General features: G+C 43.1%; 1 protein-coding gene across 1 annotated transcript in view; it reads right to left on the bottom strand.

Moving 5' to 3' along the window:
• wwox (WW domain containing oxidoreductase) overlaps nt 1–26,638 on the bottom strand; it is a 128,159-nt gene that overhangs the window by 65,539 nt on the left and 35,982 nt on the right. Inside the window, exons 6-8 of the mRNA XM_061077015.1 lie at nt 24,567–24,655; nt 18,354–18,539; nt 15,096–15,360 (exon numbers count right to left, since the gene is read on the bottom strand). Coding sequence (XP_060932998.1) covers nt 15,096–15,360; nt 18,354–18,539; nt 24,567–24,655 — 540 coding nt within the window. The remainder of the gene's footprint in view (nt 1–15,095; nt 15,361–18,353; nt 18,540–24,566; nt 24,656–26,638) is intronic.

Below are 26,638 nucleotides of genomic sequence, written 5' to 3' on the forward strand. Positions count from 1 at the left end.
ATTGAGGCTGCGAGCCCGCCCCTCACCACCGCGGGACTCTGTGTTTAGGAGTGGGAGGTGTTTTCAATTTTAGCCTTGCTCAAATAGTCTTTTATCAAAGAATTCATATCAGTAATTTGATTCTACATATTAACCAGGCTGTTTGTAAGTGGCCTAATAGGAAAATAGATAAGAGTGGAGGGAGAGAGATAGAGCCCAGAGAGAAAAATGAAAACTGGCTTCAACTAAAAAAAAAAAACACTGCTGAACATGTCAACATTTTTCATGGTAATATTCCAGAGACTAAAGAAAAGCTTGATAAATACCCTGAATGTGGCTCATCTGTTTAAAAGGAAGAGTGCTCCTGCTTTCACCTGAAGCTGGTGCGCAGTGGCTGTGAAAGTTTTCAAGTTATACCATCATCATAAAGACCTTTACAATTGTACCTTTAATAAAGCCACACAGCGATGGAGTGGGTCTAATCAATACTTCATATAGCAGGGATTATTGTTGGTTCAGTGTCAACATAGATTCAAAACACCCAGGCTCGACGGTCATGTAAAGCTGGAATTGATTTGTTCATAAAAGCAGTGAAAATTTTTGATGTCGGTGTCACGTTTATGTTTTTTGGACTTCATCGCTTTTTCATATAGATACACACACACACACACACACACTGTCATTTACACAAAGAACAAGGCTGCAGCTAAAACTGAGCAGCGTTTACAGTCACTGATGGTTAAATCCAAACATACATATAAACACATGCACAAACACACATACAGGTATGCAGCGACACACACTCACACAGCTCCCTCTCTCCTATTCTAATTAAAGGGACCTCTCTGCCCTGGGTGTGTGTGTGATATTGACACTTAGCTCCGTACAATAAACTTTATTGGCAAGCCCTGCTTGATTACGGCACTAAACTAGAATAACAAGGAATATGGGAGGAGGGGACGTGGATTATATACTAAACAGACATTAGTGGGCTCTATTCAAATATCTGGTGCATTTTAATAGGACGCGCTGGAAGGCCTGTGTCAGTTCGTGTCGGAACCAGCAGTGAGAAATATACTGTGCACAAATAAAAAAACAGGCACAGGGTGAAATACATAGAATAAGTGGAGAAAAGAGATATATATTGAAGGATGGAGGAAGGGAAAGAGGGATAGATTTCCCGTCATTAATGATCTATGGAAAATCCTCTGTCTATTTTCAGATATACTGTTAATGGCTGCTCGTTGCCATTAAAATCGTTGCTGTCCTGAACTCAGCTATTCACATATTGGCTGCTGCTTCATCTAATATTCATCTACTGGAGGTCAATGGCAGCGGTGGCATGCTTAATTTATATAAACAAATTAAGGCAGGAGAATGAGGGTTTTAAATGAGCAGAGAGGTGAGATTCAACAAATATAGAATCTGAATTTATACATAAAGGTAAGTTTGTCGTTGAGTGTACACAAAAAAAAAGTCTCTTTACATCCGAATACATTTAAAAAATGTATGACACAAAACCGTGCATAGACCTGCAAAGAGAAATTAGGGTTTGTCCCTCCTCTGCTCAGATGAAAGAGGAAGACGTTTACAGAGAACAGACTCTGCAATTATCTCCTCAACAATGGTGTCTCAAACAATACCTGGAGGCAAAGACTTTGCAAAGGCCTCTTCATCCTGGACATTAAATTACCAACACAAGTGCTAAACCAGAGGCTGGAGTGTTGTTCATTTACAAGTGGAAACTTCTCGTTTATCTCCTAACTTTAGACACTTTACAAGGAAGGGATTTAAATTAAAGACCCATTAAGCCGTGTGTTAATAACACAGAGCTTCCTTCAGTGACTCCTGCACTGAGGAGGCAACGGAAAGGATCTGATACCTCATGCAGAGGTCACCAGCAATTAAATGCATCCTACTTTTATCAAGAAGTTTAACAGTATGAAAAAGAGTTAAGTGATAACAGAGTTGTGTCTGAAGAGCAAATGAACCGCAGCTTCCTGTCCCGCAGCTCCAACATTCACTGATCGTCTCTGTCTGGCTCTCCCTGCTCTGTCAGTTGAACTACAATGACCCCTACTGGCCCAAAGTGGCACTGGATTCGGTGTGATCGTCGAACAAAGAGCTTCTACCTCACTGTGAACTTGTGGCTTCACCCGTGATTCACAAAAAAACAAGAGTCAAGGGAGGAAATGTCAGAAATGATCATTCTCTTCTCTTTCTTGCAAAAACTCAATTTTCTCCTCCAAGCCGCTGCTCAAAACTTCTAGATTTTTTGAGTTTCATTCTTCATTTTCTTTCATTCACTTCTATCACCACAATCCAAATTCTTCTCCTCTAACGCCCCAACATCCTTCCTTATTTCCTCCCTCTCTCTCTCTCTCTCTCTCTTTCTCTCTCCCTCTCTGGAGGCCTTGGCACCCTTGGCAGGGCCTCTCCCGCTGGGTGTGTTGGCAGAGCTCGGTCTCTGATTCACCCACAGTGTGCCCTCTGGCTTAACAGGCTGGCACAAGGACACAGGAGCGGAGTGGAGAGCAGGGCAGGGCAGGAAGCAAGGAGCTACACACAGATAGAGTCGTATCACACCGACAGAAAGTTTATCAAAAAGCAGGTGTGTGGAATGAGATGAGTTGCATACGAAGATTTTAGGCCTCGTGAGCAAGGCGTGAAAATGTGAGATTTGAGCGCCGAGAAACACAGAGCTGGTTTGCACAAGTGTCTGGATGAGGACATGAAAGTGAGGAGCTCACGCGGCCTCACCTTGAGGAACCACTGACCCCACACACCTTTATTGCATCTCCAATTAGAGGCGAGAGAAGGAGGAAGTGAGAGATACAGAGAGGGAGAGAGGGAAAGAGCGGAAAAAAGAGGGGGAGAGATGTATTTCATAAATGTAGTTCCATAAAGAGCACTGACCCAAATGGCATTCAGTAATTCTTCCCTGTGCCAGAGGATGTGGGATAATCAGAAACTTCATCAAGTTCACTCCTTCCCTCTCTCCTTCCCTGCGTCGGCAACACCTCCTACTATCCCACCCGCTCCTGGAACCTCTTAAACAAAAATTGTGCGTAATAACTAACATATACCGTGCATCTGGAACACGCATCAAAGAACATCCCTCTATACCCCCTTCATCGCCTCATTTTAATTAAACAAGTTTCCTCCACTCAGAGTCTCGCCATCTCTCATCTCTTTGATCTGTTCCCATCCGCATCCCAGCCAAAAGAAACCGTCCGTCTCCACTTTGAGAAAGTTGTGCGTGTTTGATTTTGAAGACTTCCGAGCAGCAGCACTGACGCAACATACACAAAAAAGAGGCATCAGGGTATTTACAAAACATTTACAGGAGATACAAAAAAATAAAAAGACCTTTTGTCAAACACTTCACTGTAACTACAACCCCCTTTTTGGTCCATGATGTGTCTACTAATATAAGAAGAACAAATTCATTTTTGAAACTGTTCAATGAATTCAAATCTGTCTTCATGACAATGTTGGCAATACATATCAAATCTGTCACTGCTGTGTTGAGATGGATATGGGAGGGCAGAAACCCGAAAGAAAATAATACAATTAAAGTGTGTCTCAGGCGCCAGGTCCCCATCGATCCGATCGCTCGGTTTTTTTCAATACACTATGGACTTAACATGGACTTATTCTTTCTTAAGCACAACTGGGACCACTCCCTCCCCCCCGCCGGGATGCAGCACTGCCACAATGCTTCAAAAGAACATTTTGTTTATATGTTCAATACAAGAAACATCAATAAAATTATCCAATCATTAATTTCCAATCCAATACAAATTTAATGCAGAGCCACGGAGTAGCCAGCTCATATCCAATAAGGACATCTATCCCCGATCACTCAGCTCGGTGCTTCGCGCTGCACATTCCCAAACACACACTCTTATCAATGGGACTGTCCCTAAAACAGCTATTCCTCAGACAGACTCAATACTGTGCAGATGGGGAAAGGAGCGAAAGAGAAAATAAGGAGGATGGGAGTGGACGGAGAGATGGACTTATTATTTCTTAAGCGACGTGTCAAGGTCAGAGTCTTAACACCGGATGGTTTGGTCGTGTGAGACCATGGAGCCAGTGGTGGACCAATGTAGGCAGATTATTCAACTGTGAGAAGAAATACTGCAATATTAAAAAATGTTCCAATAAATTAAAAGTCTTACATTTAGAAATTTACTAAAGCAAAAGTACAAAGCATATGTAGCATGTTCGAGTTATAAAATAAACAATTCTCGTTAATCACTTATGATAAATAATTTCATCCTAACCTTAGGTTTCCACCTTAACATCTGGCTGTGGACAACAGAAGAAAATTAGGCTTTAAGGCCAAATCTGGCTCATTCACAGTATTTTCATGTTGTTATTAAACACTACCGTTCTATACATAAAATAATAATAAATAATATTTTATATTATCATTAGATTTTAAAAGATTTTAAAAAGTCGTCAGTTGACCTCTTTTGCCTGCTCCTCTTTTCAACTTGAGACGAGCAGCTTGAGGCTACATTGGCCACTACAAGTGTGAAGCACCCAACTGTCAGCTGGCAAGTTGCACTGTGGGAAATGTAGTCACCGGGTATTTACAAGGAAAAAGAATGTGTGTAATAAAAAAGATATGTCTGGAATTGCAGCAAAGATTTTCATAAAAAAAATTGTGTCTTGCATCAGACAATATAGAAGTGTAATGTTATAAAATTTCACTTTAACCTCTTTGTATACTTCTGCTTAGTGCAATCTTTGCTTTTCATCATATATTATGAACTTGTCACGTGTTTTGTGTGTAAAATCTTCCTCTGCAAAGTAACTAGAACCTACAGCCATCAGATAAACATAGCAATTTCAACATATTTCCACATTAAACATTAAGGAGCGGAAGTAAACAGTAGAAAGCACAGAATGAAATGTACTCAAGGTACAAAGCACCTACACAGGGGGCAGGTTCATGGAAGGTTTTGATGGTTTTGATGTGACTTCTGCGACGAGCTCTAATGAGTTCCGATCAACAGGCTCATTCAGGGTCACTTTTCAAATCCATGGCAAGTGCAGCACTTCTATGCTTGATGATACAATCTATAGCTCTCTGTTGCATGTGATTCAAAAACGCGTGTGAATTCTATCAGTATCGAATATCAAAAAGGTAGTGAACCCGCACCTACACTACGATACATATCAGGTACAGAGCTGTGGGGTACATGTGTGTTTTTAACATGTTCGAGCTGGCGAGATGACACGAGAGCCAGGGTTCACGGGTCAAGTAGAGTCAAACCAGGTAGGCGATTGGCTGATCAGGTCTAAGTGTAATGACTAATCAATGGCTGAATGCATTAGCCTAATCTAATGGGCCAGGTGGGAGAGGACAGCGCTAGATGCATGGAACACATGATTGAGCACAACATGCAACAGCAATGCAATCAATAACACACAGAGTGTTCTAACCCCAGGGGGGGTCCCCACTACTGGAATGACTTGCTGCACATACATTCAGGAGGTGCTCTGTATGCATCCGTGTGTGTGTGTGTGTAAATATGTATGTATGGTTGGTTAGGGGAGGACAGAAAAGGAACCAAGCTGTTTTAGTCTGATTGATTGGATTATGAAATGAAATGAGGGAAATCAAAGCCTTTTGTTTCTGGCCAGCAGCCTCACACACCTCAATGAGTGGCCAGACTCTGCGGTTCTGCCCACCGGAGAGAGCAGGAGATGCACTTAAAGACAGGGTGATAGAGAAAGTGATGTAAAGAATAAGAAAGTGAATAAATAAAATGATGTAAAATATAGGAAATGAATCATCAGTCCGTTTATACAATCAGGGGAAGGAGAAGCGAGACATCCTTCATACAGTATTTATGGTTGTCCCGGGAGAAAAGGCACCCTCCTCTGTTATTTGACCTTCCACCATCACTCAGTGACGAGCATTATGTGAAACTGTATGTGGGTTAAAAGCATTGCTGAGCTCTCAGGTACTACTCTGTACATTACTGAGGTCATTCACATATCTAACCCCTATCAGACGAGTGTGTTCCAATGCAAATTGTGTGAGGCAGAATAATGCTATAACAACAAAACGCATATTTAACACTGGAATTAAATCGCGGAAAAAGGAAGAGATTTTTTTACGACTATTAAAAAGTGTCAAAACAATGATCAGCCGGTCGAGAGAGAGAGAGAGAGAGAGAGAGAGAGAGAGAGAGAGAGAGAGAGAGAGAGAGAGAGAGAGAGAGAGAGAGAGAGAGAGAGAGAGAGAGAGAGAGAGAGAGAGATGACAAGTTAGGGACAAGAGACAAGAGCCAGTCAGAGCAGAGGACAGGCCTGGGTCAATACTTGCAGCACATAGTGCTGACACTGCACCGCTCAACACACACATACACACACACACACAAACACACACACACACATATACATACAAACACACGCACACGCACACACACACACACACACATACTTTTACACAAAAGATAGAGAGACATCAGACCAATCAGTCAGCTGGTGTCAATATCTCACGAGGAAGTCAGGGAAAGGAAGAGAATACAAGTGTGTGTGGGTGTGTGTGTGTGTGTGTGTGTGTGTGTGTGTGTGTGTGTGTGTGTGTGTGTGTGTGTGTGTGTGTGTGTGTGTGTGTGTGTCTGTCTGTGTGTGCCTATAAAGTCACACTTCCCCCACAATTAAAAAACTTTTAGAGAAAATACTAAAATGTCACTTTCTGATGTTTCTTGTGGGACAGGAATTTTCCGCCAGAGGAAAATGAAGAAAGATTTCAGTGAAAAGCAAAAGGCTGTTAAAAGAGCCCAGCATTTAAAGGGTCAGTTCACCCAAATCACAACAAATCATTTCCCTCATCCCCCTCTTGGGGTTTATGGTGGTGGCGATTGTTTTATCTGCCCAAATTGTCTTGGTTCAGTTGATTTTGTTTGCTTAATTTTCCAAGGTGAAAAGACAAGTAAGCAATGAGTGTTGTGACCAACTCAATCCTTTAACCTGTTTACAATGATCAGGTTTTAGTTTTTTATTTTTTCATGTCAATAAATCAATTGACTAATTAACTGAGCTTAAGAACAAATTATAAAAACATCACGGCTTCTTACAGTTTCTCAGATATGAATATCTGACAGTTTTCTGATCGCAAACTGAAAATCTTTGAGTATTGACTTGTCAGTGAAAATAAGAGATTTAAAAACCACCTATAGGAACTGGTAAAATACATTATGACATTTATTTAAAGTAAATGATTACTTTAAAAAAATATGTTATTAATAATTCATCAAAAAGTAACTGAAAACTCTGTGTTGTTGCAATTTATCTGATTCTAATTGATGTTACAGGAAAAGGTCAAGTTTTTTTTGTTAGGTGTCTATGAGTCTGTGTGTGTGTGTGTGTGTGTGTGTGAGTGTCTGTGTGTGTGTGTGTACTAAGAGAGGTCTGTGATAGGGGCCTCTCCATCTTTGAAATGAATTAGTGTGTGGTGCCTTATTGAGTGAGGTGCAGTGTTTAAGTGAAACTGATGAGAGATGTGTGAGCAGTGAGGACTGGGCTATAAGTATGTGGCTGGGGTCACAGGTTAATCCCTATTGATTTACTCCACCGTCTGCATATAACCACACAGGAAGACAAGGAAGGAGAGGCCTGATTTACCAGCTATCACGCAGCAGTGATAAAAATCCCCGCTCACACATGCGCACACACACACACATCACAGCACCTACATCCTCACACACACACACAACACCTATATCTTCAGACACACACATGCATGCGCTCTATTACCAGAGACTAAGTAGGGTAAGGACAAGAAAAATAAGTATAATTTAATCTCTAAACAGGAAGTTAAACACCTTCTACCTAAAAAGATTGCAGAGCATGACCTCCTCGGGATCGATGAAAGATGAGATGAGTGATATACACATGAGCGTATTATCAGGAGAAAATACATTTGAGAAGAGTTGCAGGTTTTTTCTGCAAAACTGGGTTTACATGGACAACACACGTGCAGCCACATCTGCCACTATGTTAACAGACTTCAGAACTAAACCTGAAATCACAGCTGCCCCCGACAGACCAATAGACCGGAGCGTGTTTGATGAGGAACCCCAATAACACCCGCACGAGGCTGAACGTATAAACAACCTCTTCACAATTTCACTCCAAAGAGGAAAGGTGAAATATTACATTAATATGAACAACTATTAATAATAACCCCCTCCCCTCCCTTTTTCCTCCCCACCTCTTACCCCATCACTCCTTCTCCCTCCATCTCTATCTCGCTCCCTCTCTCTCTTTCTCTCTCACCCACCGCCTCTAATCCTATCATGCGGGCAATAAGTGTATGCACCATGAGCACATTTAATTTCTGCGGTTGGTTTTCAGCGAGCCCAGAGGTGAGCCTTAATAAGGATCAATGGCACTTTATCTGGGACAGCACCCACTTCACAGCATGCAAATTACACAGCAACCCTTAAAAAAGAAATGGATTTAATTAAAAAATGTAGAACCACAGGCTCTGGAAATTCAATTAAAGGATTTATGCAAAGGTTGGCTAGCTTTTTGTGTTGCAGTTCCTGCTTATATAATGAGCTTTTCATATTAAAAATCAATAGGTAATCTGGGCTAGGGGATCGGCTGCTTATGTACATTTTTGAAATCAATTTGAAAAATAGTCCATCAGCTCTGTGTCACAACATGGACGGGAGGGAGCAGTGTGTGTGTGTTTGTTTGTTTGCGTGTGTGTGTGTAGCAGGAGTGAACTGTTGAGGGAAGGGGTGATAGGTTACATCTCTCTCTTCTCTGAGGGTCACAGGAATAAAGGAGTTGGAGGGTGATGGAGGAAAAGTGAAGGAGTAGAGGGTAAGTGTGTGAGGATGTTTCTCTGGCCAGGTCAGTTTCTGGCTCTTTGGCCCGTTCTGATCCCTTCTATTACAGAGAGAGTCCCTTGACGGTGAGGGTCTAGCTGGCTCTGACCTGTAGCTCTGGGGTAATTTAGCCCAGCACCAAGTCAGACACAGCCCAGACTCAGACAACCTCAGCTGGGGAGACGTCCTAATGGCCTCCCCGAGGTGTCTGGAGGAGGACGAGCAGGCAGGATGTGGTTTAAGGCCTTTGAGTAATGTTTCTTCACAAACAAAACTCAGTCTATCACGGAAGGATATCTCATAAAAACAAGATAATTGTTTGCACTATACAAAGGGAATTATCAACAGCAAGATGATAGAGGTGAAGATTTTTTTGGCATTAACCAGCTGACAAAATCCCATTCAAGATTTCTGATTCTTAAAAATGACTTTCGCCAACTTCATCCGCTTTCAACAGGGATATTGTTCATGCCTCCTTCATGCTGTGTAGCTACACAGGCAGGAGGGGTGAATGACTGACTGCATACAGTAGCAGACTGTCAGCATTTGATTGGTTCTTTATTGATCCGGACACGCTCTCCATCACATCAACTCATCCACAATAAACCATTTACACAGTTTCCCTGTGCAATGGACCGCATAACCAGGCCTCAGGCCATCTGTGTGTGTGTGTGTGTGTGTGTGTGTGTGTGTGTGTGTGTGTGCGGGTACGAGTGTGTGTTGTGCGTGTGTGTGTGTGTGTGTGTGTGTGTGTGTGTGTTTAATGAAATGGTATCTCTGTGGACAATAATCCCAGTAACAGAATTGGGCAGGAACACACATGTCAATACAGCCAAATGGGATTGTATGCTTTTATCCATCCCTACACCAACACGTCTTTCTCTCCCTATGCCCCCCCACCCACCCTCCCTCTCTTTCTTTCTCTCTCTCTTTCTCTCTCTCTCCCTCGCTCTCGCCTATAGTGCAGACGCGCAGCGGGAAATGTCTGGCAGGAAAATCACATTCATTTAATCTACTTCTGCAAAAACGTTCTAAAACATGGGCTCTTAAGGAAATCGGTGTATCATGAGAGGATATGTGAACCTCATATCAATTGGCATAATATGTAATATTCTGTCTACACCACTGAGGAGAAACCTACACAGTGTCTCCAGTCAGGCTGGATCTGACCCCCACCACCACCAACCCTGTGTAGCTCCTAATCATCCAAGAGGACTCTATTACAAGGGCCTGGCAGCTCATCTAACCTCACAGAGGAGAAGGGGGGGTTGGCAGGGAGACTGGGACCTCTGCTCCTCTCTCTTTCCACATGGTTGAGCACCACACACAACACGGGCGCACACACACAGGTTGCCTCGGTGTGCAGCAGGGCCGCTGTGACCGTGTGCTACATCAGATAGCAGATCGAGCCGCTGACCTTACGTCTGTCTGCAGGAGAGAAACTGATAAAGAAGACTGTAGAGACAGTGGCTCACATGCAGCACCGGCCGCCCCACCCCACTGTTCGTGTGTTATATGGTAATGTCTTCGTCACAGGGCCCGTCTCTGGGGTTAACCGCCGAGGAGTAGCAGCGAGCTTCTGGTCGCAGCAGGCGAGGCTCAGCTGAGGAGGCACTAGCGGTCCCACTACTCCTGACTGAACAACCGCTCGGCTTATACAGCCCTGACTGCTGGTGCCTGGTCAAAAGTTCAGCCTGTGCATATGTAAAAAGGTGGCCTGGTGCCCGAGGCAGGATCCTGGGTAAAATAATCATGCTGAAACACTAAGAAGCATGGGACGAGGCAAGAGCGCTGATGAAACTGGCCCCCGGGGGGACTGAAGTGTCTGATTGGACCAGGGGAGTCTCTTAGGCCTGTGCCCAGAACACCCCCCTCCCCTCTTTCTAGCCATTACAGTGGATGATGAGGTGCTGGAGCCACTGCCCACACTGATCTCCATGCAGCTCAGCGCTGTCTGGGCCTATAGTTAAGCTATAGATTTGATGAGTATAGGCTCGGCCCAGCTGCTCGGAGCCTGAGGGTACGCAGATCTTGAGGGAGCTATCAGTCAGTCAACAAAATGTCACAGGGTCAGCGTTACACCATGACAAGACGGTGACAACTCCACAAAGGTTACAGCCAAACTAATAACTGCAACAGTCAATGAAATTCCTTCTATGCTTCAGAAAAGTGTGTCCAGCCCGAGTTTTGGTTCAAGTAACTTTTCCAGCGTATAAATGATCTTGAAAGGCCAGAAAATCTCACGATCATACATCAAATGAATCAATCAAAAATCTGCGTCAATCAAATATTGAGCATTAAATCGCTGCAACTAAATTGCAGAGCTACGATAACAGCTGTCTTTTGCCTTTCCCCGCTCTCTTTTAGCTCCTCTGGCACGCGCACACACTCGCACACCACTGCAGGCCAGATCATTCAACACTGATAATCACACCAAGGGACACAGGGAAAACTCCCACTCTAAACACGCTGAATTAAAGAAACAGGAGTCACAGGCCCGGTCGCACCATCTCTGATAAGCAGATCAAGGCACGGGGAGGGGAACATGATGTTAGTGAGAGATAGTTTGGCTGATTAAAATGTCATGGCTCTTTATAGATGCCTTTCTCCACTCAGCAAAAATGGAATCAGCACTCTACATCAATAGCAGAGTGGGCTGTTCACCCCACTAATAGAGAAGTTTCTTTCCCTTAAGTAGAATCCACAACACAAAGAATGCAAAATATAGGACGTCAAAATATATTTTTGTAATTTGCGAACAAAATACAGTTTTTAAAGATAAAAGTGGAGTGGAAAAAGTCAAGTGCTGATAAAATAAGAGCGCACAAAGCAGAATTAAACAGGAAATGATGACCAGGAACCGAGTGCATGGCCTGACATGACATTGCCTTTACTACAACAGTCAAATTAATGATTTAGGACCACATGCAGCTAAAGGTTGTTGCAGTAGTCTCCATGTTGTGAATCCACGTGTGCGCTCGTCTGTGTATATGTGTGTGTGTGTGTGTGTGTGTGTGTGTGTGTGTGTGTGTGTGTGTGTGTGTGTGTGTGTGTGTGTGTGTGTGTGTGTGTGTGTGTGTGTGTGTGTGTGTGTGTGTGTGTGTGTGTGTGTGTGTGTGTGTGTGTCTGCGTGCGTGCGCGTCTTTGTGTGTCTACTCGTGTAGGGCAAGTCTATATCACTCCACCTGTGCTCCTATAAATCAAACCTGTGTTTTAAATGAGAGGATGGTTATTTGCGCAAGAACACACACGGGGGCCATGTGATTGTTTTTTGGAGCAGACATTCTGCTTATGTTTGCATCCCAGAACAATCTCCATGGATCCCGCAAGCGTACGCAAGCAATTAAAGCGATACCATCTTCATATCCCTGCAACCAATAACTGAAATAATATCACTGTTTTATTAAGCCCTTAATGTGGGGGCAGACGGAGTGAGGAGTGGGATTTTAAAGAGGATACACTTTTAGGGGCCTTATCAACCCCAGATTTAAATAAGAGCAAATGCTCAGCTTAAGGGTGTGTCTGTGTATCTGTGTGTGTGTGTGTGTGTGTGTGTGTGTGTGTGAGGCTGCGTGTCTGCGTGTGGCCTTTTATCAGACAAGAGTTTGAGCTAATCGCTGTGTCAGCACACCAGAATTTAATTACTAACTCTACCTTTGTCCTTTAATATTTACTAACATCTACACTACATTTAATTAACCACGTGAAGAAAAGCCCTTGCCCCATTCTGGAAGAGGAGCCGCTCTGCTAATTGCGTCTGTGCGCTCACAACCTAGACGGCAACACCCTTTCCTCCGACGCACACACAAAGAACACACAGGCGTCATCCACTCCAGGGTACACTTTTGAATTTTTTGATTAAAGAAAGTAAGTTTAACAAATTTCGAATCGGACAGAAATTTACAAAATAAAGATTTGAGGTTGGAAACAAGACAGCAAGTGATGGAGTGAGAAAAATGTTTAAAGAATATAAAGAGGAAAGAAAAAGTGTTTTGTGACAGAGTTAGTCAAATTGAGGAAATGTTCAGCTTGGCATTTTGTGAAAGGTGCTGAGGAGGGGTTCCTCCCATCTCTCATCCCATGTCAGAAGGAAGAGAGACAAATGACGGCCTGAGGCTTTGTGTCTGTCAAACATGATGGATCAGAATAACGGTTCATTTAAACTCCACCACGCCGCCTTTCAACATATCACAATTTCTTAATTGATAAGCGATGGGGAGCAGCTAATGGAAAGATGTAACAGTCAAACTATGGTATATATTAAGAGGCTATGTGAAGCCTTAAGGGTAGGATAGCAGAGGACACACGTGAAGACACAATCCCCTCAACAACTGGAATGATTGGGACAATTCCGTTTTTTGTTATTGTAAACTTAAACAAAATTCACAACTCCACCTTGTTTTACCTCTGAATTTAAAGACACTGTTGGGCAGAGGTGTGGGCTCTACCCAGTGTCATTGCAGTTTTCTTTGTATTTACATCAAGATGCACTAAAAAAACTGAATCCACCATTTTTTCAAGTGAGTAGGAATACACATTTTTCCTGTTCCCCTGTGGTTGCCTTGTCATCAACTAATTAAAGCACTTAAAACACCTAATATAGGAGAATCTGGTGGTCTGACACATTGTTTGTGGGATTGTAGAAAAATACAGCAGTTTTGGCAGGTCATAGGGCAGGAAATTAATAAGATTCTGTCTATTAACAGTAATAATAACCCTTTATACCTGCTACTTGGTATATCTGACATGTCCATCACTGACAAATTTAAAAGAAGACTTTATCAGACACTTGCTTTTTGTGCTAGAAAGTGTATTCTTTTGAATTGGATCACAGATAAAGCTCCATCTAAGGCTCAGTGGCAAAGGGTTGTATTTGAATATGTTGTGTTGGACCATTTGACATATAAACTTCAAAGCAATGATGATGCCTTTCGTAAAACACGGGAACCCTTTCTGTCATATGTTGGTCTGACTGTTTCCACCATTCTCACAAGAGGGTTTGTATCATAGCTCAGAATGCTCTGCCTCAAAAGAGGCACTCTTTTTTACCATTTAATTGATTTACTTTTATTTCTGTATACTTTTATTTTACTTATCTGTTTTTAATTTTTTCTTACTTGTATAGGATGTGACCCCTGGATCTTCTGCCTGTATGGATTTGAATATGTGTGTGAGCCAATTGTTTGTCTTGTTTTTGTTTTGTTTTGTGTTATATTACCTGTTGGAAAACTAAAACTAATAAACATAAAAAAAAAAATTAAAAAAAAACTAATATAGGGAAAGTAAACAAGTGCTAGTATGCCAAAGTACTTGGAACAGGAAATTGAGGTAATGCAAGATATTGAAAACCCATGTCCCAAGACCCTGACCTGGAATCAGTAGCCAAAGGAGACCCTATGGATCTGATGGTCAGTTCATCAACATGAGCCACAGCCATCATGACCACGTCTGAACTTTCTGAGAGAATCTTGATTTGCTGCATCAAAATTCAACTTGTAAACTGATAAAAGTCCCTGCAGTGCAGCACCTGGTCTTCAATCTCAACTTCAGGACGTAATGTCTCCACTATGTATGTGCTCTCAGACAGGTCCTTGAAAAACACGATGGAGTCAGCCTGCCAATCTGACTCTCAACTTAAGATAATGCATCAGAAAATATCTGGTAATACATTCTCCGGATGAGAATGGGGAATATGGTAAAAACATATTCGACGGAGGGCTCATTACCTCAGTGCTGCAGAGTACATGACTGCGCAGGATAAGAGACCCGAGTTTGCGCAGTGCATTTACAGTAACCTAATAGTCGCAGTACACAGGATCTGGAATATCGCCTACCCTGGTGAAAGGATAGGAGGAATGTGCTCTCAGAGTTAAATAAACAGTGACAGGAGGAAGAGGAAAACAAACCACAGAATATCTCTCTATCTGTGAAACCCAGACTCTCTCCCTGAGCCCTCAGCACTCAGCGGATCAACCCCTCTCCATCCTCTTTCCTCTCCGCTCTCCCAGGAGCGTGCCAAGACAAACATAGAGTCAGAAAAAAGAAGACCGTAATAAAGTGTGGTGAATTCACTGACATGCTTACCCTGTAGAAGAATGTTATCAGCTACAGAGCTACTCTGGTGACATGAAAAGTTACCACACCAATCCACTCTGGTGGTAAACATCTACTGCTGTGGGTAGTGTAAGGTGTTCCTCGGTCAGGTCAGGCTGCAGGTTTCTCAACACTTTCTCATATTGTTTCATCACTTACCAAGGACTTGGTGAAAGGTCTGGCCAGCGTGAAGAGGAAGGTCATCAGCCACCAGCTCTGGTGGATCGAGGTGTACATCATGTTCCCAGGATGCAATGCGTTGGAGGTGACGCCATGAGGCGAGAGGCGGCGGTTGAGCTCTTTGCTGAACAGAACGTTACAGAGCTTGGCCCGGTTGTACGCCAGCATGGACCAGTACTCCTTCTTCGGGGGGGACAGCATCGAGAGGTCCACCTTACCACACGTGTCTAAAAGGTCCGTGAACCTGAAACATGATCCACATCGAAAGTAGTAAGACAATGTGTTTGCGTGTGTGTTCTTGTGTGTGTGCATTCGTGCGTGCGTTTGCTTTCTACCAGCAGATGTGTGTTGGTGGCTGCATACAAATCAAACACATGACATGATGTTCTTTAATTGCCTGCGACAGAGCTGTTAAACTCCAGATGTTTGACAAGGCCCCTTAAACATTACACTACTCGTTGTGTTATTATGCAGTCACACAATAACATTGAAATACACAAAACCTGCACCCCCTGTGTATTGTGTGTGTGTGTGTGTCTGTGTGTGAGGAGGGAAGACGAAAGGCTCCAAACTGGCGGAACACATCCTACATATTAATCCAGTCATTAGAAAACAACCAATCAAAATGTCACCTGCTTTCCTTGTTGTGATTTTACAAGCTCGCTGCCTCTTGTTTACTGTCGCCTTCCGCAACATCCTTGCTTGGCTAAATTACAACATCTGCAGGCTTTTCATTTCATGTGCTGCAACTTCATAACTACTTCGGCAAGTAGAAATTGATATGTGGGTTGTTGTTTTTTCAAAGTTGCTCACGTTATAGCGAAGTTAAAGTTGAATGAGGTTTTACGGTGATATTACAATCCATAAATTATCCTGTCTGGTGAACCACGGACATTTGCATAATAAAATATTAAGACTGGGTAAAATGATGATCTCACTTGTAACTAGAAGTACATAGAAGAGGTTGCAGTTCAGATCTATAACAGGTTATTTCATTAAGGATATTATTTCACCTTGTTTTGACCAGATCTGATGCAGCACCAGGCCAAAGTCAACCTGCATTGGGCCAATTCTACAATAAGCCTCTATGGTGGAAACTGATAACGTGTCTGGCCATTACCCGGGTGTCCATCTCTGCCACCTCTGTCCCTTATTGGTCAATACTTTACCAGCGGACAAGGAGCTTAGGGAATACAATAAGCCGCCAGGTCAGGGGTCACACACGCTTGTGAGGGGAGGATATAAGTGAATAAACGAGAAATCAGCGGAAACTGAAAATAACACAAACACAAATGGGAGCGACTTCAAAAGATGTAATATAGGTCTGGAATGAGGTGGACAGACTGAAAGATGTAATGTGAGATATTGTCTATTTCCGCTGCTTCTTCCGCCGCCTCTAGTCTGGGTCAGTGTGTAACCGACTCTCTCTGGTCCTACCTAAGCCCTCTTTGAAGGGGTTAAGGCCACCGCTGCTTGCAGAGGAGAGAGGGAAAGGTGAGTACAATATGTCGGGGAGGTGGAGGAGGAGAGAAGGATCTGCAGGGCCAAAGAGTGAAGAGAATACCTGACCATTCTCGGCCTTGCATTATGTATCAATGCTTCACATTTTGCCCGTTCGAACAGCAGCCTGACAGTTTTTACGCCGTCAAAACTTCATGTGAACTCACTGTTCTTACTGTGTAGGCAAGTCTGGCATCAATCAAATTCTGCCAATACTCACTTCATGACATGATTGCTTTCAATAAGCTTTTCCGTCTCCCTCTTCCTCTTGCCTTTCTTACAGCATGTAATAGCTGTGTGACCCCAAGTGGATCTGGGTGTCAAACCATCCCCTCTGCTGCTCCTGTCCTCTCATGCATGGCAGTCCGTATAACATAACTCATATGAGGGCCCCTGTAACAGTGTTGCTGTTTGATCTGCTAGAATAACTCTGCGTATGTTCTCCTTGTCTCAGGTCACTCTACAGAGCTCCAATCAATCACTCTGCTTGGCTGTCTGACTGAACCGAGCCAGGATCAATGTCGCATGCACACACATACTGACTCTGAAACACATGGCTCAGGGCCTGGGCTCACAGATCACTGCAAGACATCATGCCTGTCTACTGCATGACAGGTAGAACCGGAGTCAACGGGGGAGAGTTGCTCAACGAAAAGATAGACTTGCGGAAACGAGAGATGGAAAGAAGAGAGGAAAGAGGGGAGAAAGGGGCTGAGTCAGAGGGTCACAGAGAAAGGAGCAGATACTTGATCAAAGTAAATTTTAGCTGATAAGTCCATCCATCATGTTGATGATACGTTTAATTTATAGTGACAGCTTGTGGAGTGAAATGAGTTTTCAGTGAGTGAGGCTGTCATGTTTGACAATACGCATTAAGTCTGATCTATCAGTTTGTGTTGAGAACTAGCCAATGTAGCGGCTTCAACAGCGTGACTGGAGTTGAAGAGTAGTTCGATTGGACGGGGTAGTTTCAGGATATTACCGCTTAAACTCCATCAGTGTGACTCTAATATGACTTAACTGTGAATGGCAACACGTTTTCTCAGGGGGGAATGATTTGCATTACGGTACTTTGTATGCAGCATTTATGTTCCCATTATGCATTAGAGCAAGGTGTCATCAAAATGTACCTGTTATACTCACACAAACACACACTATATTCAGTGTATATTAAAGCATTACAGATGCCGCAATACAGATGTGGTGCTGTAGATCAGCTTAAAAAATAAACAATGTTGATGGTCCAGTTGACTGGAGGCTGAACGAGTTTGAGTTATTTCTACCACTATAAGAATTTTATAGTAAGATCACTAATATTGGAAATCAGTCACATATTACAAATGTTGTAAGTGATAAGATTACAATACATTTAGTTCTTTCTCCTTCTTACCCATTGTCCAAACTCATGAAAGCATTAACATGTGTCTCATGTTCTTCTTGAGGCTATTTCATAACTGTGTATGTATTTAAACAATGTGCTTGACTGGAAAAGAAAAACAAATTTATTCCATGAAGCATTTATAATGAGAGTGAGCATTTGTTCCAAATCAATGCACAGGTGATCCTTATTAATTAAAAGTTAAAAATATTTTAATCCTATTTGAAGAAAAGCCATATTTTATCATCTGCTTCTGTTACGACCACGTAGATACATTCATACAAGAGCCTGTTCATATCGATATATCAGTCAGACTCTAATTGATACCAGACGAGTCAACCTTCCGATGTTGTCTTTACCTGTGAGACTCTGAGGACACGACAACAATGCGGGCGGGTGCCGAGCAGCGCAGCACGTCCTGTAGGCACTGGACAAGAAGGAAGTGACCGAGGTGGCAGGTCTGGAAGGTGGACTCCAGGCCGTCCTCCGTCAGGCTCCAGGGTTGAGTGCACACTCCTGCATTACACACCAGGATGTGCAAGGGCCTGTGGTGGGAGGAGGGCAGAAAATAAAACGTGTTTGTTTATGGATTACAAGTGACAACAGAGAAGACTCGGCTGCAAATAAAAGAGGGTTTTCATACCACATAAGGCGGAAGAGAAGGTGAGGAGAGGCAAGGGGGAGAAGGAACACAAAAAAAGAGGATGTAATGGTGAGAAGCCAAAGCAGAGGAAGCACACAGGGTGTCTTATTTCAGAGTGTGGTGGACTTTAGAGGTCTACAGAGACAGAGCATCAGTAACGCTGATATGATACAGAGGTTTCCAGTGCAACTCCCCGTGGCTCGACAGGTACTGTAGATACTGAATACAGCTGGCTGCACTCCAAGAGCAACAACACATTGAAAAGCAATCTCAAACCGTTTCAACACACGAGGCTGGTGGAAGTAATGGGTGTTGATACAGGCTCTGTGTAACTACTGAGTAACCAAAACCCACCAACAGATCGACTCAGAAAGGCTGAGCGGAAAAGACGGGATCAAAAGGAACACACACACACACACACACACACACACACACACACACACACACACACACACACACACACACACACACACACACACACACACACACACACACACACACACACACACACACACACACACACACACACACACACACACACACACACACGTCATGATATAAAAAGCTACTGCCTTCATTCTGGGCCCTGTGAAGCACACACACAGTAACACAGACACACACCGTATTTCCATTCTTGCAGGTTTTCGTGTGGGCGAGCGAGCGAGTAACTCTCCCTGCTCGCGTGCCAGTGAGTGGAGATTGCCTGATTGGTCAGGGCAGTGAGAGATCCTTGTCGGTGACAGCGTCGCTCCAGCGACTCGAAACCACAGTAACACAGTCGAACAATCCAAACACACCCCACCAATTTTTAATTTCTTCCATTAGAATTAATTATGAGGCCGAAGGCAATTTGTGTACCCTGTGTTTAAGACTGCCTACTGGATTAATTAAAAACTGGATGCTGGAAAATTAATGTGTGAGTTGTTATGCCTTGCTATAATGAGCCATCCCATGCTATTACATAGGAGTGTACTGTACGATCACCTTCAGGCCTCCAAACACACAAGGTTCATTAAAGAGCACATACCTACTCACAAGTCAACTTAAAGAATGCTGACCTGAGCACATTTTTCAACAGAGCACACACCAGCAGCAAGATATTTTATTTTCACCCAAATTACAACTAGGTTAGGAAATTTGATTTAAAGACTCCGTAGAAAAACACAAGTAAATGACCTCTGTGACTTGAAGTCAAATTCAATTAGATAAGATATAAGAGAAAAACACCAGAGCTCCTGTGATGTCTACGCAGAGCATGAAAGAATGAGGAGGGAAGGGAAGATTGTTTTTTCCTTTTGCATTTCAAGACAAGTTAAATTAAATCGAAGGGAGCTATTTGTTTTGCATTTTAAGAATAAAGTTCCAATATGGAGAATAACATCAACTCCTCTGGTTCATCAAATCCTGTTAGAGGAGCGACTGACTGTCTTTCTGAACAGATGAAGTTTTTGGCCCAATCTCTTCACACTGATTACCACACTGTGTTAATACGCTAAAACAAAATGAATGTCCTTGTTACTAAAATTGATTCAGAAGAGCAATTTCACAACTTCATCTGCACAAAGTATTTTGTAGACGATGGCAAACATTAGTTGTTTGATACTAAAATATATGAAGTTTTAAATATTAGGTTTATCCCTCAACATTTAATATGTAAAAAAAATCTCTTATGCCTGGGCCTAATACTCTTATGTAGAAAAGCAAAAAAAAATGCTCTCGGTTTAAATTCTGATGCCTTTCACTTCTAGAATCATTCCTACACAAGATAGAACCTTTAGCTGTAGTGTGTTGTTTTAAACCCGTATTTATATTTCCTTACAAACAGTAACTCTGTGCAAAGCATTATAATGTAGGGGAGGGTTATTGCAAAAACAGCTCATTTTAAAGCTTTAGAAATGAGACACTGTGCCTCAACTTAAAACCTGGTTGAATCAACTTCAATATTACATATAGAAAGAATTACATACGGGATGATAGACACTCTTCATAAATATTTTGATATATGGCAGCCGTTTCTTCATCATCTTGCTCAGCCTAACTTGGTTTCATGGCCAGGAAAAAAAATGCTGTGCCTTCCACCTCGGATGCTTGTGTTAAGACTTAAAGTAGCAATGATGAACAATGCTGTTGTTTTATTTCATTGAAATACGCCCTGGCTTTTTTTTTTCTTTCTATGTTTTTGAGTCATGTTGTCAAAGAAAATGTCAATAAATATGCTTGTCCTTAAATCGATTACACTTTGCAGCATTTAAATGTGCATTGCTTCCTTTGTTAAATGGTAAATGGTCTGTTTTTATAAAGCGCTTTTCCTAGTCCTGATGACCACTCAAAGCACTGCAAAGTACAGTTTTACATTCACACATTCACACAGTGCATCTATGGGCAGCACTTTCTCTATGAGAAGGGGCAATTTGGGGTTCAGTATCTTGCCCAAGGACCCTTCGGCATGCAGACGAGGGAAAACTGGGATCGAACTGCTGGCTCTCTGGTTAGATCACGACCGCTCTAACCCCTGAGACGCATCCACAGACACTGGAAACAGGCTAAAAAAGACAAAGTATGTCACTCAGTAAGTATTTCACATATTTGCGATGAAAAACTCTAATAACCAACTTTCCTCCGGCCGGCAGAGCGATTTCCCCCACGCAGCTCCGATGGGCCTCTGGTGAGTCTGCTTGTAATGTAAAAGGCCTGTTAATTCAACTGCCCACCAGTTAGTCCCTCTCTCATAAGCACAGGTCTAATGAATGTCTTTAATAGGCCTATTGCTGCGTACCACAGTCCCACTCTCCACATTAAGACCTCACACAACACTGTGTGCACTGTGCAATCTCAGCGCTGGTCAAACGAGGGTGTTAACTACCAAACTGGGAGACATCAGTTTATATATTTACTTTAAATAACCCCCCTGGGTATGACCCCTGACCTCTATGATAATGTGGGCCAGCAGAAGATATTGCCTGTGTGAGCTGGGCTCGGACTCCTGGTCATTAACACTGCACTTTATTGGCAGCAGGAAAACTGGCACAGAAAAGACACGGATACAGTAGATATGTGTACAACACTCATCCCGGTCAATATGCAAACAAAGTGTGCAAAGACACACAACATTTCGACAGTGTTACAGCATCACCACAAACGGAAGCATATTAGACTGATGCTGTCTGGCCTGTGCAGTCCATCCATTACACACAATATGCTTGAAATGAGAACATGATAAATGCAGCTTGAAAATAAACTGCACGTGTTAATTACTAACCGTTCAGTAGAAATTGTATTAAGAGCACTCTGTCAGCACTGTCCTCCATCAATTACATCCCAATGAAATTGCACTGCATTCAACAATATCAATATCCAGGTAATTTCATTTCAAAGGACAGGCAATTAAAGCAGAATTGGGGTCAATGGAACACAGAGCAGCGTGAAAGCCACTGACTAAAGCACTTAAAAGCAGGGGAGTAAGAAACGAGAGAAGGGAGAAAAAGGAATTCTGATTACATTTCACCTGTCAATGACACACTGCAGGAGCATTATTGTGCGTGTGTGTATGACTGCGTGTGTCTGTTTGTCTTTGTGTTTACAAAACTATGTGTGTGCAGTTCTGAACACAGAATTGTCTGTGTGTTTCCATGCATGTATGCACATATATGTGCGTGTCGTGTGCGCACTCCTGGGTGTGTTATGCCTGAAGACATACGTGCAGTAATAGAGTGGTGGTAGACTCAGACAGCTGCCCAGTGCCATTCACAGCTCAGAGCTCCCAGCCTCCACTCTGCTCTGTTCGCCTTCTGATGAGAATTAATGTACTCTGACGTCCCCTGGGACTCCCCCACTCCCCCCTAACAGCACAGCTAATGAAGAAATACAACCTTGCCAAAATACTGAGGTGGAGAGAGAGAGCGACACAGACAGAGAAAGACTGAGACAACACCAGAAAGGGGGAAACGGAGGTAGATAAACAAAGGGAAAACAAAAATGGAATGCAGAAGAGAAAACCAGGAGAGTCATGTTGGGGCCAGCAGGGTTAAAGAGAGGTGGACGTACAGTACTTCATTGGATGGGAGAGAATCATGTAAGAGATGGGAGGGAACTGCAGGACGGGGGGGTGAGGGAAGCCACCATGAGGTTTGGCTCTGACCCAAGACACGTGTCCTGGATGGCCATACCCTGCCCCAGGGCTGCTACAGGCGATGACTGCCCTGCCTCTCCCCAAGGGGCTCCCCTGACACCACTACACACGCACACAAACATGCACGTGTGCACAAGCACACGGACACACACATAAACACACACATAGATGAACAGTATGGATGACAGAATACATGACCCCAAAATAGCAACTGTGCGATCGGCCACAAGACACATGCTGTAAAAGCTGACCACCACAAAATAAGTGCCATAAAGTCTGGCCGTCTGTTAATCAATGTCAAGCAAATCGACACAAATACACACACAGGCTCCTGGGGCCTTCTCCATATGGTGTCCATCAGTTACAGTTGCGTCAGGGTGTCCATTAAATACGGTATACAGGAAGTAATCATGATACAGTGATCAGCTCGAAGGAAAGACCCTGTACGTCTTTTTTTATTTCCTTTATTGTCTTTTCTTTCTTAGACGGAAGTAGACCTGCCGTGCAATAATGGGACTGGTGGCTACTTGAAGTTTTCCCTGATTTGTTAGCTGGGCACGCTGCCATAGATTTAATTCAAAAACCATTCTAGGATCAGCTGAGTCCTGTCTCCTCACAGTGGAGACTCACCTGTCTTTTGATGGTGTTTTAGTTTCAAAAAATACAAAAGGACATTGGAGGGACCAGTCCAACCCAGATAACTGCAGCACTGGTAGGGGTCGGAATTGGCAAAAAATGTGACGATTCAATAGTATTGCGATATTTGGGCCACGATTCAATAGTATTGCGATTCTGCGATATATTGCGTTTCATATCCCCCATATTATTCAAAGGCATTACAAAAAATGAGGAAAATAAGACTGCTCAACTCACTTCAAACGTCACATTTAATTCTGTGAACAACATTGTCTTCTACACATTAACTGAAGTGAAAAAACTAAGAAAGGGTAGTGCAAAAACTTTGTCCTTGAACATTCAGGACACAGGACCTTTTAATTATTTTCTGAATAGGAGACCTCTCACATGAACGCTGAGCTCCCAGCACATAACTTACAATTATTTAAATACAATACAGTAACATAAAGCAGACATAATAGAGTAGCATAAACCTGAGAATAATCATATAAATAAGAGTAACCTAGAGCTTCAATCAAATTGAGAAAAATAAACAAATGTGTACTACTAGAGTCCAGTACAGTTGGCTGCAAGGTCATGACCCAAAATGTTAAATTAATTTGGGAATATTGGCATTTTTGTTCAGAAAAAGGAGTTGGTCAACATGCTCATATGTTAAAGTGCTCCTCTGGGCCGTTACTATATCTCCTGCAGTGGTGAACATCCTTTCCGCATACACACTAGGTATCTTTTAAACTCTAAAACTCTCCTCGCCATCCTTTTTTTTTTTTTAAATGTTGTGTAGTGTAGCACAATACTTTGTGCTACAGTACCGATATAATCGCGGGCGCAAAATATCGCGATACTGAACAGAATCGATTTATTCCCCCACCACTAAGCACTGGAGACAATTTCAATCTCCAGTGCATCTTGGCAATGAGCACTGCTCTGATTTTCTGCAATGTCTTAAAATCAAAGGTCAACTAAAACTTTACTTTTACCCCCCCTCAAATACAGCATTATTAGGGAAACAATTTACAAACGTTGCCCATTCCACCAGTAATATAGAAGATGTAACTCCTCTCAGTGATGCTACCAAAACTTGTGCCAAGAGCATCAAAAAAAAAAAAATCAGAAAGGACGTTAAACCCAGCTAAGAAAATTCCTTCTGTGGTTTATACTCACAGCTTCTTGGCCTTGAAAGACTCAGCAAACTCGCGGACACTGCGGAGAGAGGCCAGGTCGCACATCATGGCTTCCACTCGGGCTCTGTGCTGTTGAGACAGAAAACACAGAAGTAGGATTGTTAGACAAAACAGCAAAATAAAAGGACCATTATTTAGGATTTTGCCATAATTAAGTCATCACCTCGAGCAAGGCACAGGTTCAAATGGTAAAAGAAGGAATCATTTTTCAACGTTTTTAAGATGCAGCGTAAGGTCTCCCACGGACATTTGAGGCAACCTTGTGTTTTTGGGCTGTATTAACACACATTTAGTACTTTTATACACTGGTAGAAGTGATGTGAGAAGAGTGCTGACACATGATCACAGTCCTGTCTAAAGACTCCTACAGAACGCCATGGATTTTGACAGCGTGTTCTCAGCACGTGTTTGTGTGCGTGTGTGTGGCTCCTCTTAGACCATATGTTGGGAGACAGGGTGAGGATGGGAGAGGAGTGGAGAAAGATAAATGACTTAAGAAGTTAATGCATAGCTGCATTTACAGAGGGAGGAAGACAGGCTAAATATTCATCGCTCTCTCCATCCTACTGTACCATTCTGCAGCATGGCAGAGGCCTGAAGGAGCATATCTGTTTGATAACAACATACTATTTTTTTCCGTCTGTGGTGAAGTGTGTCAACTTGGACTATCTCCCTGCCTTCCTGTCTGTATTTCCTGTATCCTCATCTCGCCTTTCTCTACATCTTTATCAGAGCAGGTCCTCTCAACCGACAATCCAGGTTCAATCTCACTTCAACACACACGCTCACATGGGGCCTCGGTGTGTGTTAGCACAAGTGTGTGCAGTGTGAGTCATGGTGGAGCGTGTTCGGATCAGACTAACGCTCCATTAGACTCGTCACTCATGCTGGAAAAGGGAAACGGAATGAGATATTTCTCCCAGGACCCCCTGCTGGGCTCTGGCTGCAGGAGCGGCAGGTATTCCTGATGCTACATCTCCCCTCCGTCCCGCTCGCCATCCCTGAGGAACGCTGTCAGCTCACATTACACCCCGGAAGAGCGTTCAACGTTCCGCTCTCCATCCGCCACCTCCGCTGCTTCCCTGTCAGCCTTTCCCACTGATCTGCTCTCCAGTCTGGGGGCGTCATATGGGAATGTCTTTCCTCTGCGTGTCTGTCTTCACGCAGCTAAGTGTACATGACACCCACAGCAAGGACGCTCCATGGAGCAGTGAGCACAAAGAAAACAAGAAAGGGTTAAGAGCACCTTCTGATGGAAATGTGATTCTTCAGGCATTTTACAGACACCTTAACTGCCCCGGGGTGTATTTATACATGCATACACAGGCACACGCACACCAATACACACACAACAAATTTCAGTGTTGTGACTCAAGGGTAAAACCGTGCTATCACACCATTATCTATGCCTGAATTATTCTCTTGATGCTACTCTATACCATTATATGGATGCTATTACAAAGCGTTAAAGGGCTGATTATGGCCATTACAGATATGATTATAGGGTTCCTGCTTATATGATCTGCACACAGCAGTAATCACAGGTGAGAGGAGACAACTGTCTAATTTAATGACTTGTACACGCAATATGCAGTTACACTCCTATGGCCACTTTTACACCAAATCTATTCACAGAAATGCAGGGGAAATGAAAAAGGCGTTTGCTGTAAAACAAATATTTGGTTTGCTGAGTATTCACACAAGTGTAAGAGGAAGAAGAGAAAAGAGGAAACTTTGCGTGGTGCCTCTGGTTTTTTTGAAATGGAGAATTCAATTCTACAGTGAAAGAAAAATGAAAGATTAATCCCAAACAAGGTCAGAGCACGCAGCAGTGTGATCATTAACAGGTCAGGATAGGGTCTCCTCAACAGGGTAGCCCTCAATGTTTGTATGACCAGCAGAGAAGATGAGAGCAGGTGTCAGCATGACGAACACATATCCCCTTCTCCAGAGACGCGGGGGGGGGGGAAAGGGAAGGAGAGATGGAGAAATGGGAGACCAGAGGGAGGATAGAGGGGGGCTGAGGGGGGGCCACTGGAGCAAATCCAGCAG

Source organism: Limanda limanda, chromosome 8, assembly GCF_963576545.1.
Source record: "Limanda limanda chromosome 8, fLimLim1.1, whole genome shotgun sequence".
In the NCBI taxonomy this organism is placed as follows: Eukaryota; Metazoa; Chordata; class Actinopteri; order Pleuronectiformes; family Pleuronectidae; genus Limanda; species Limanda limanda.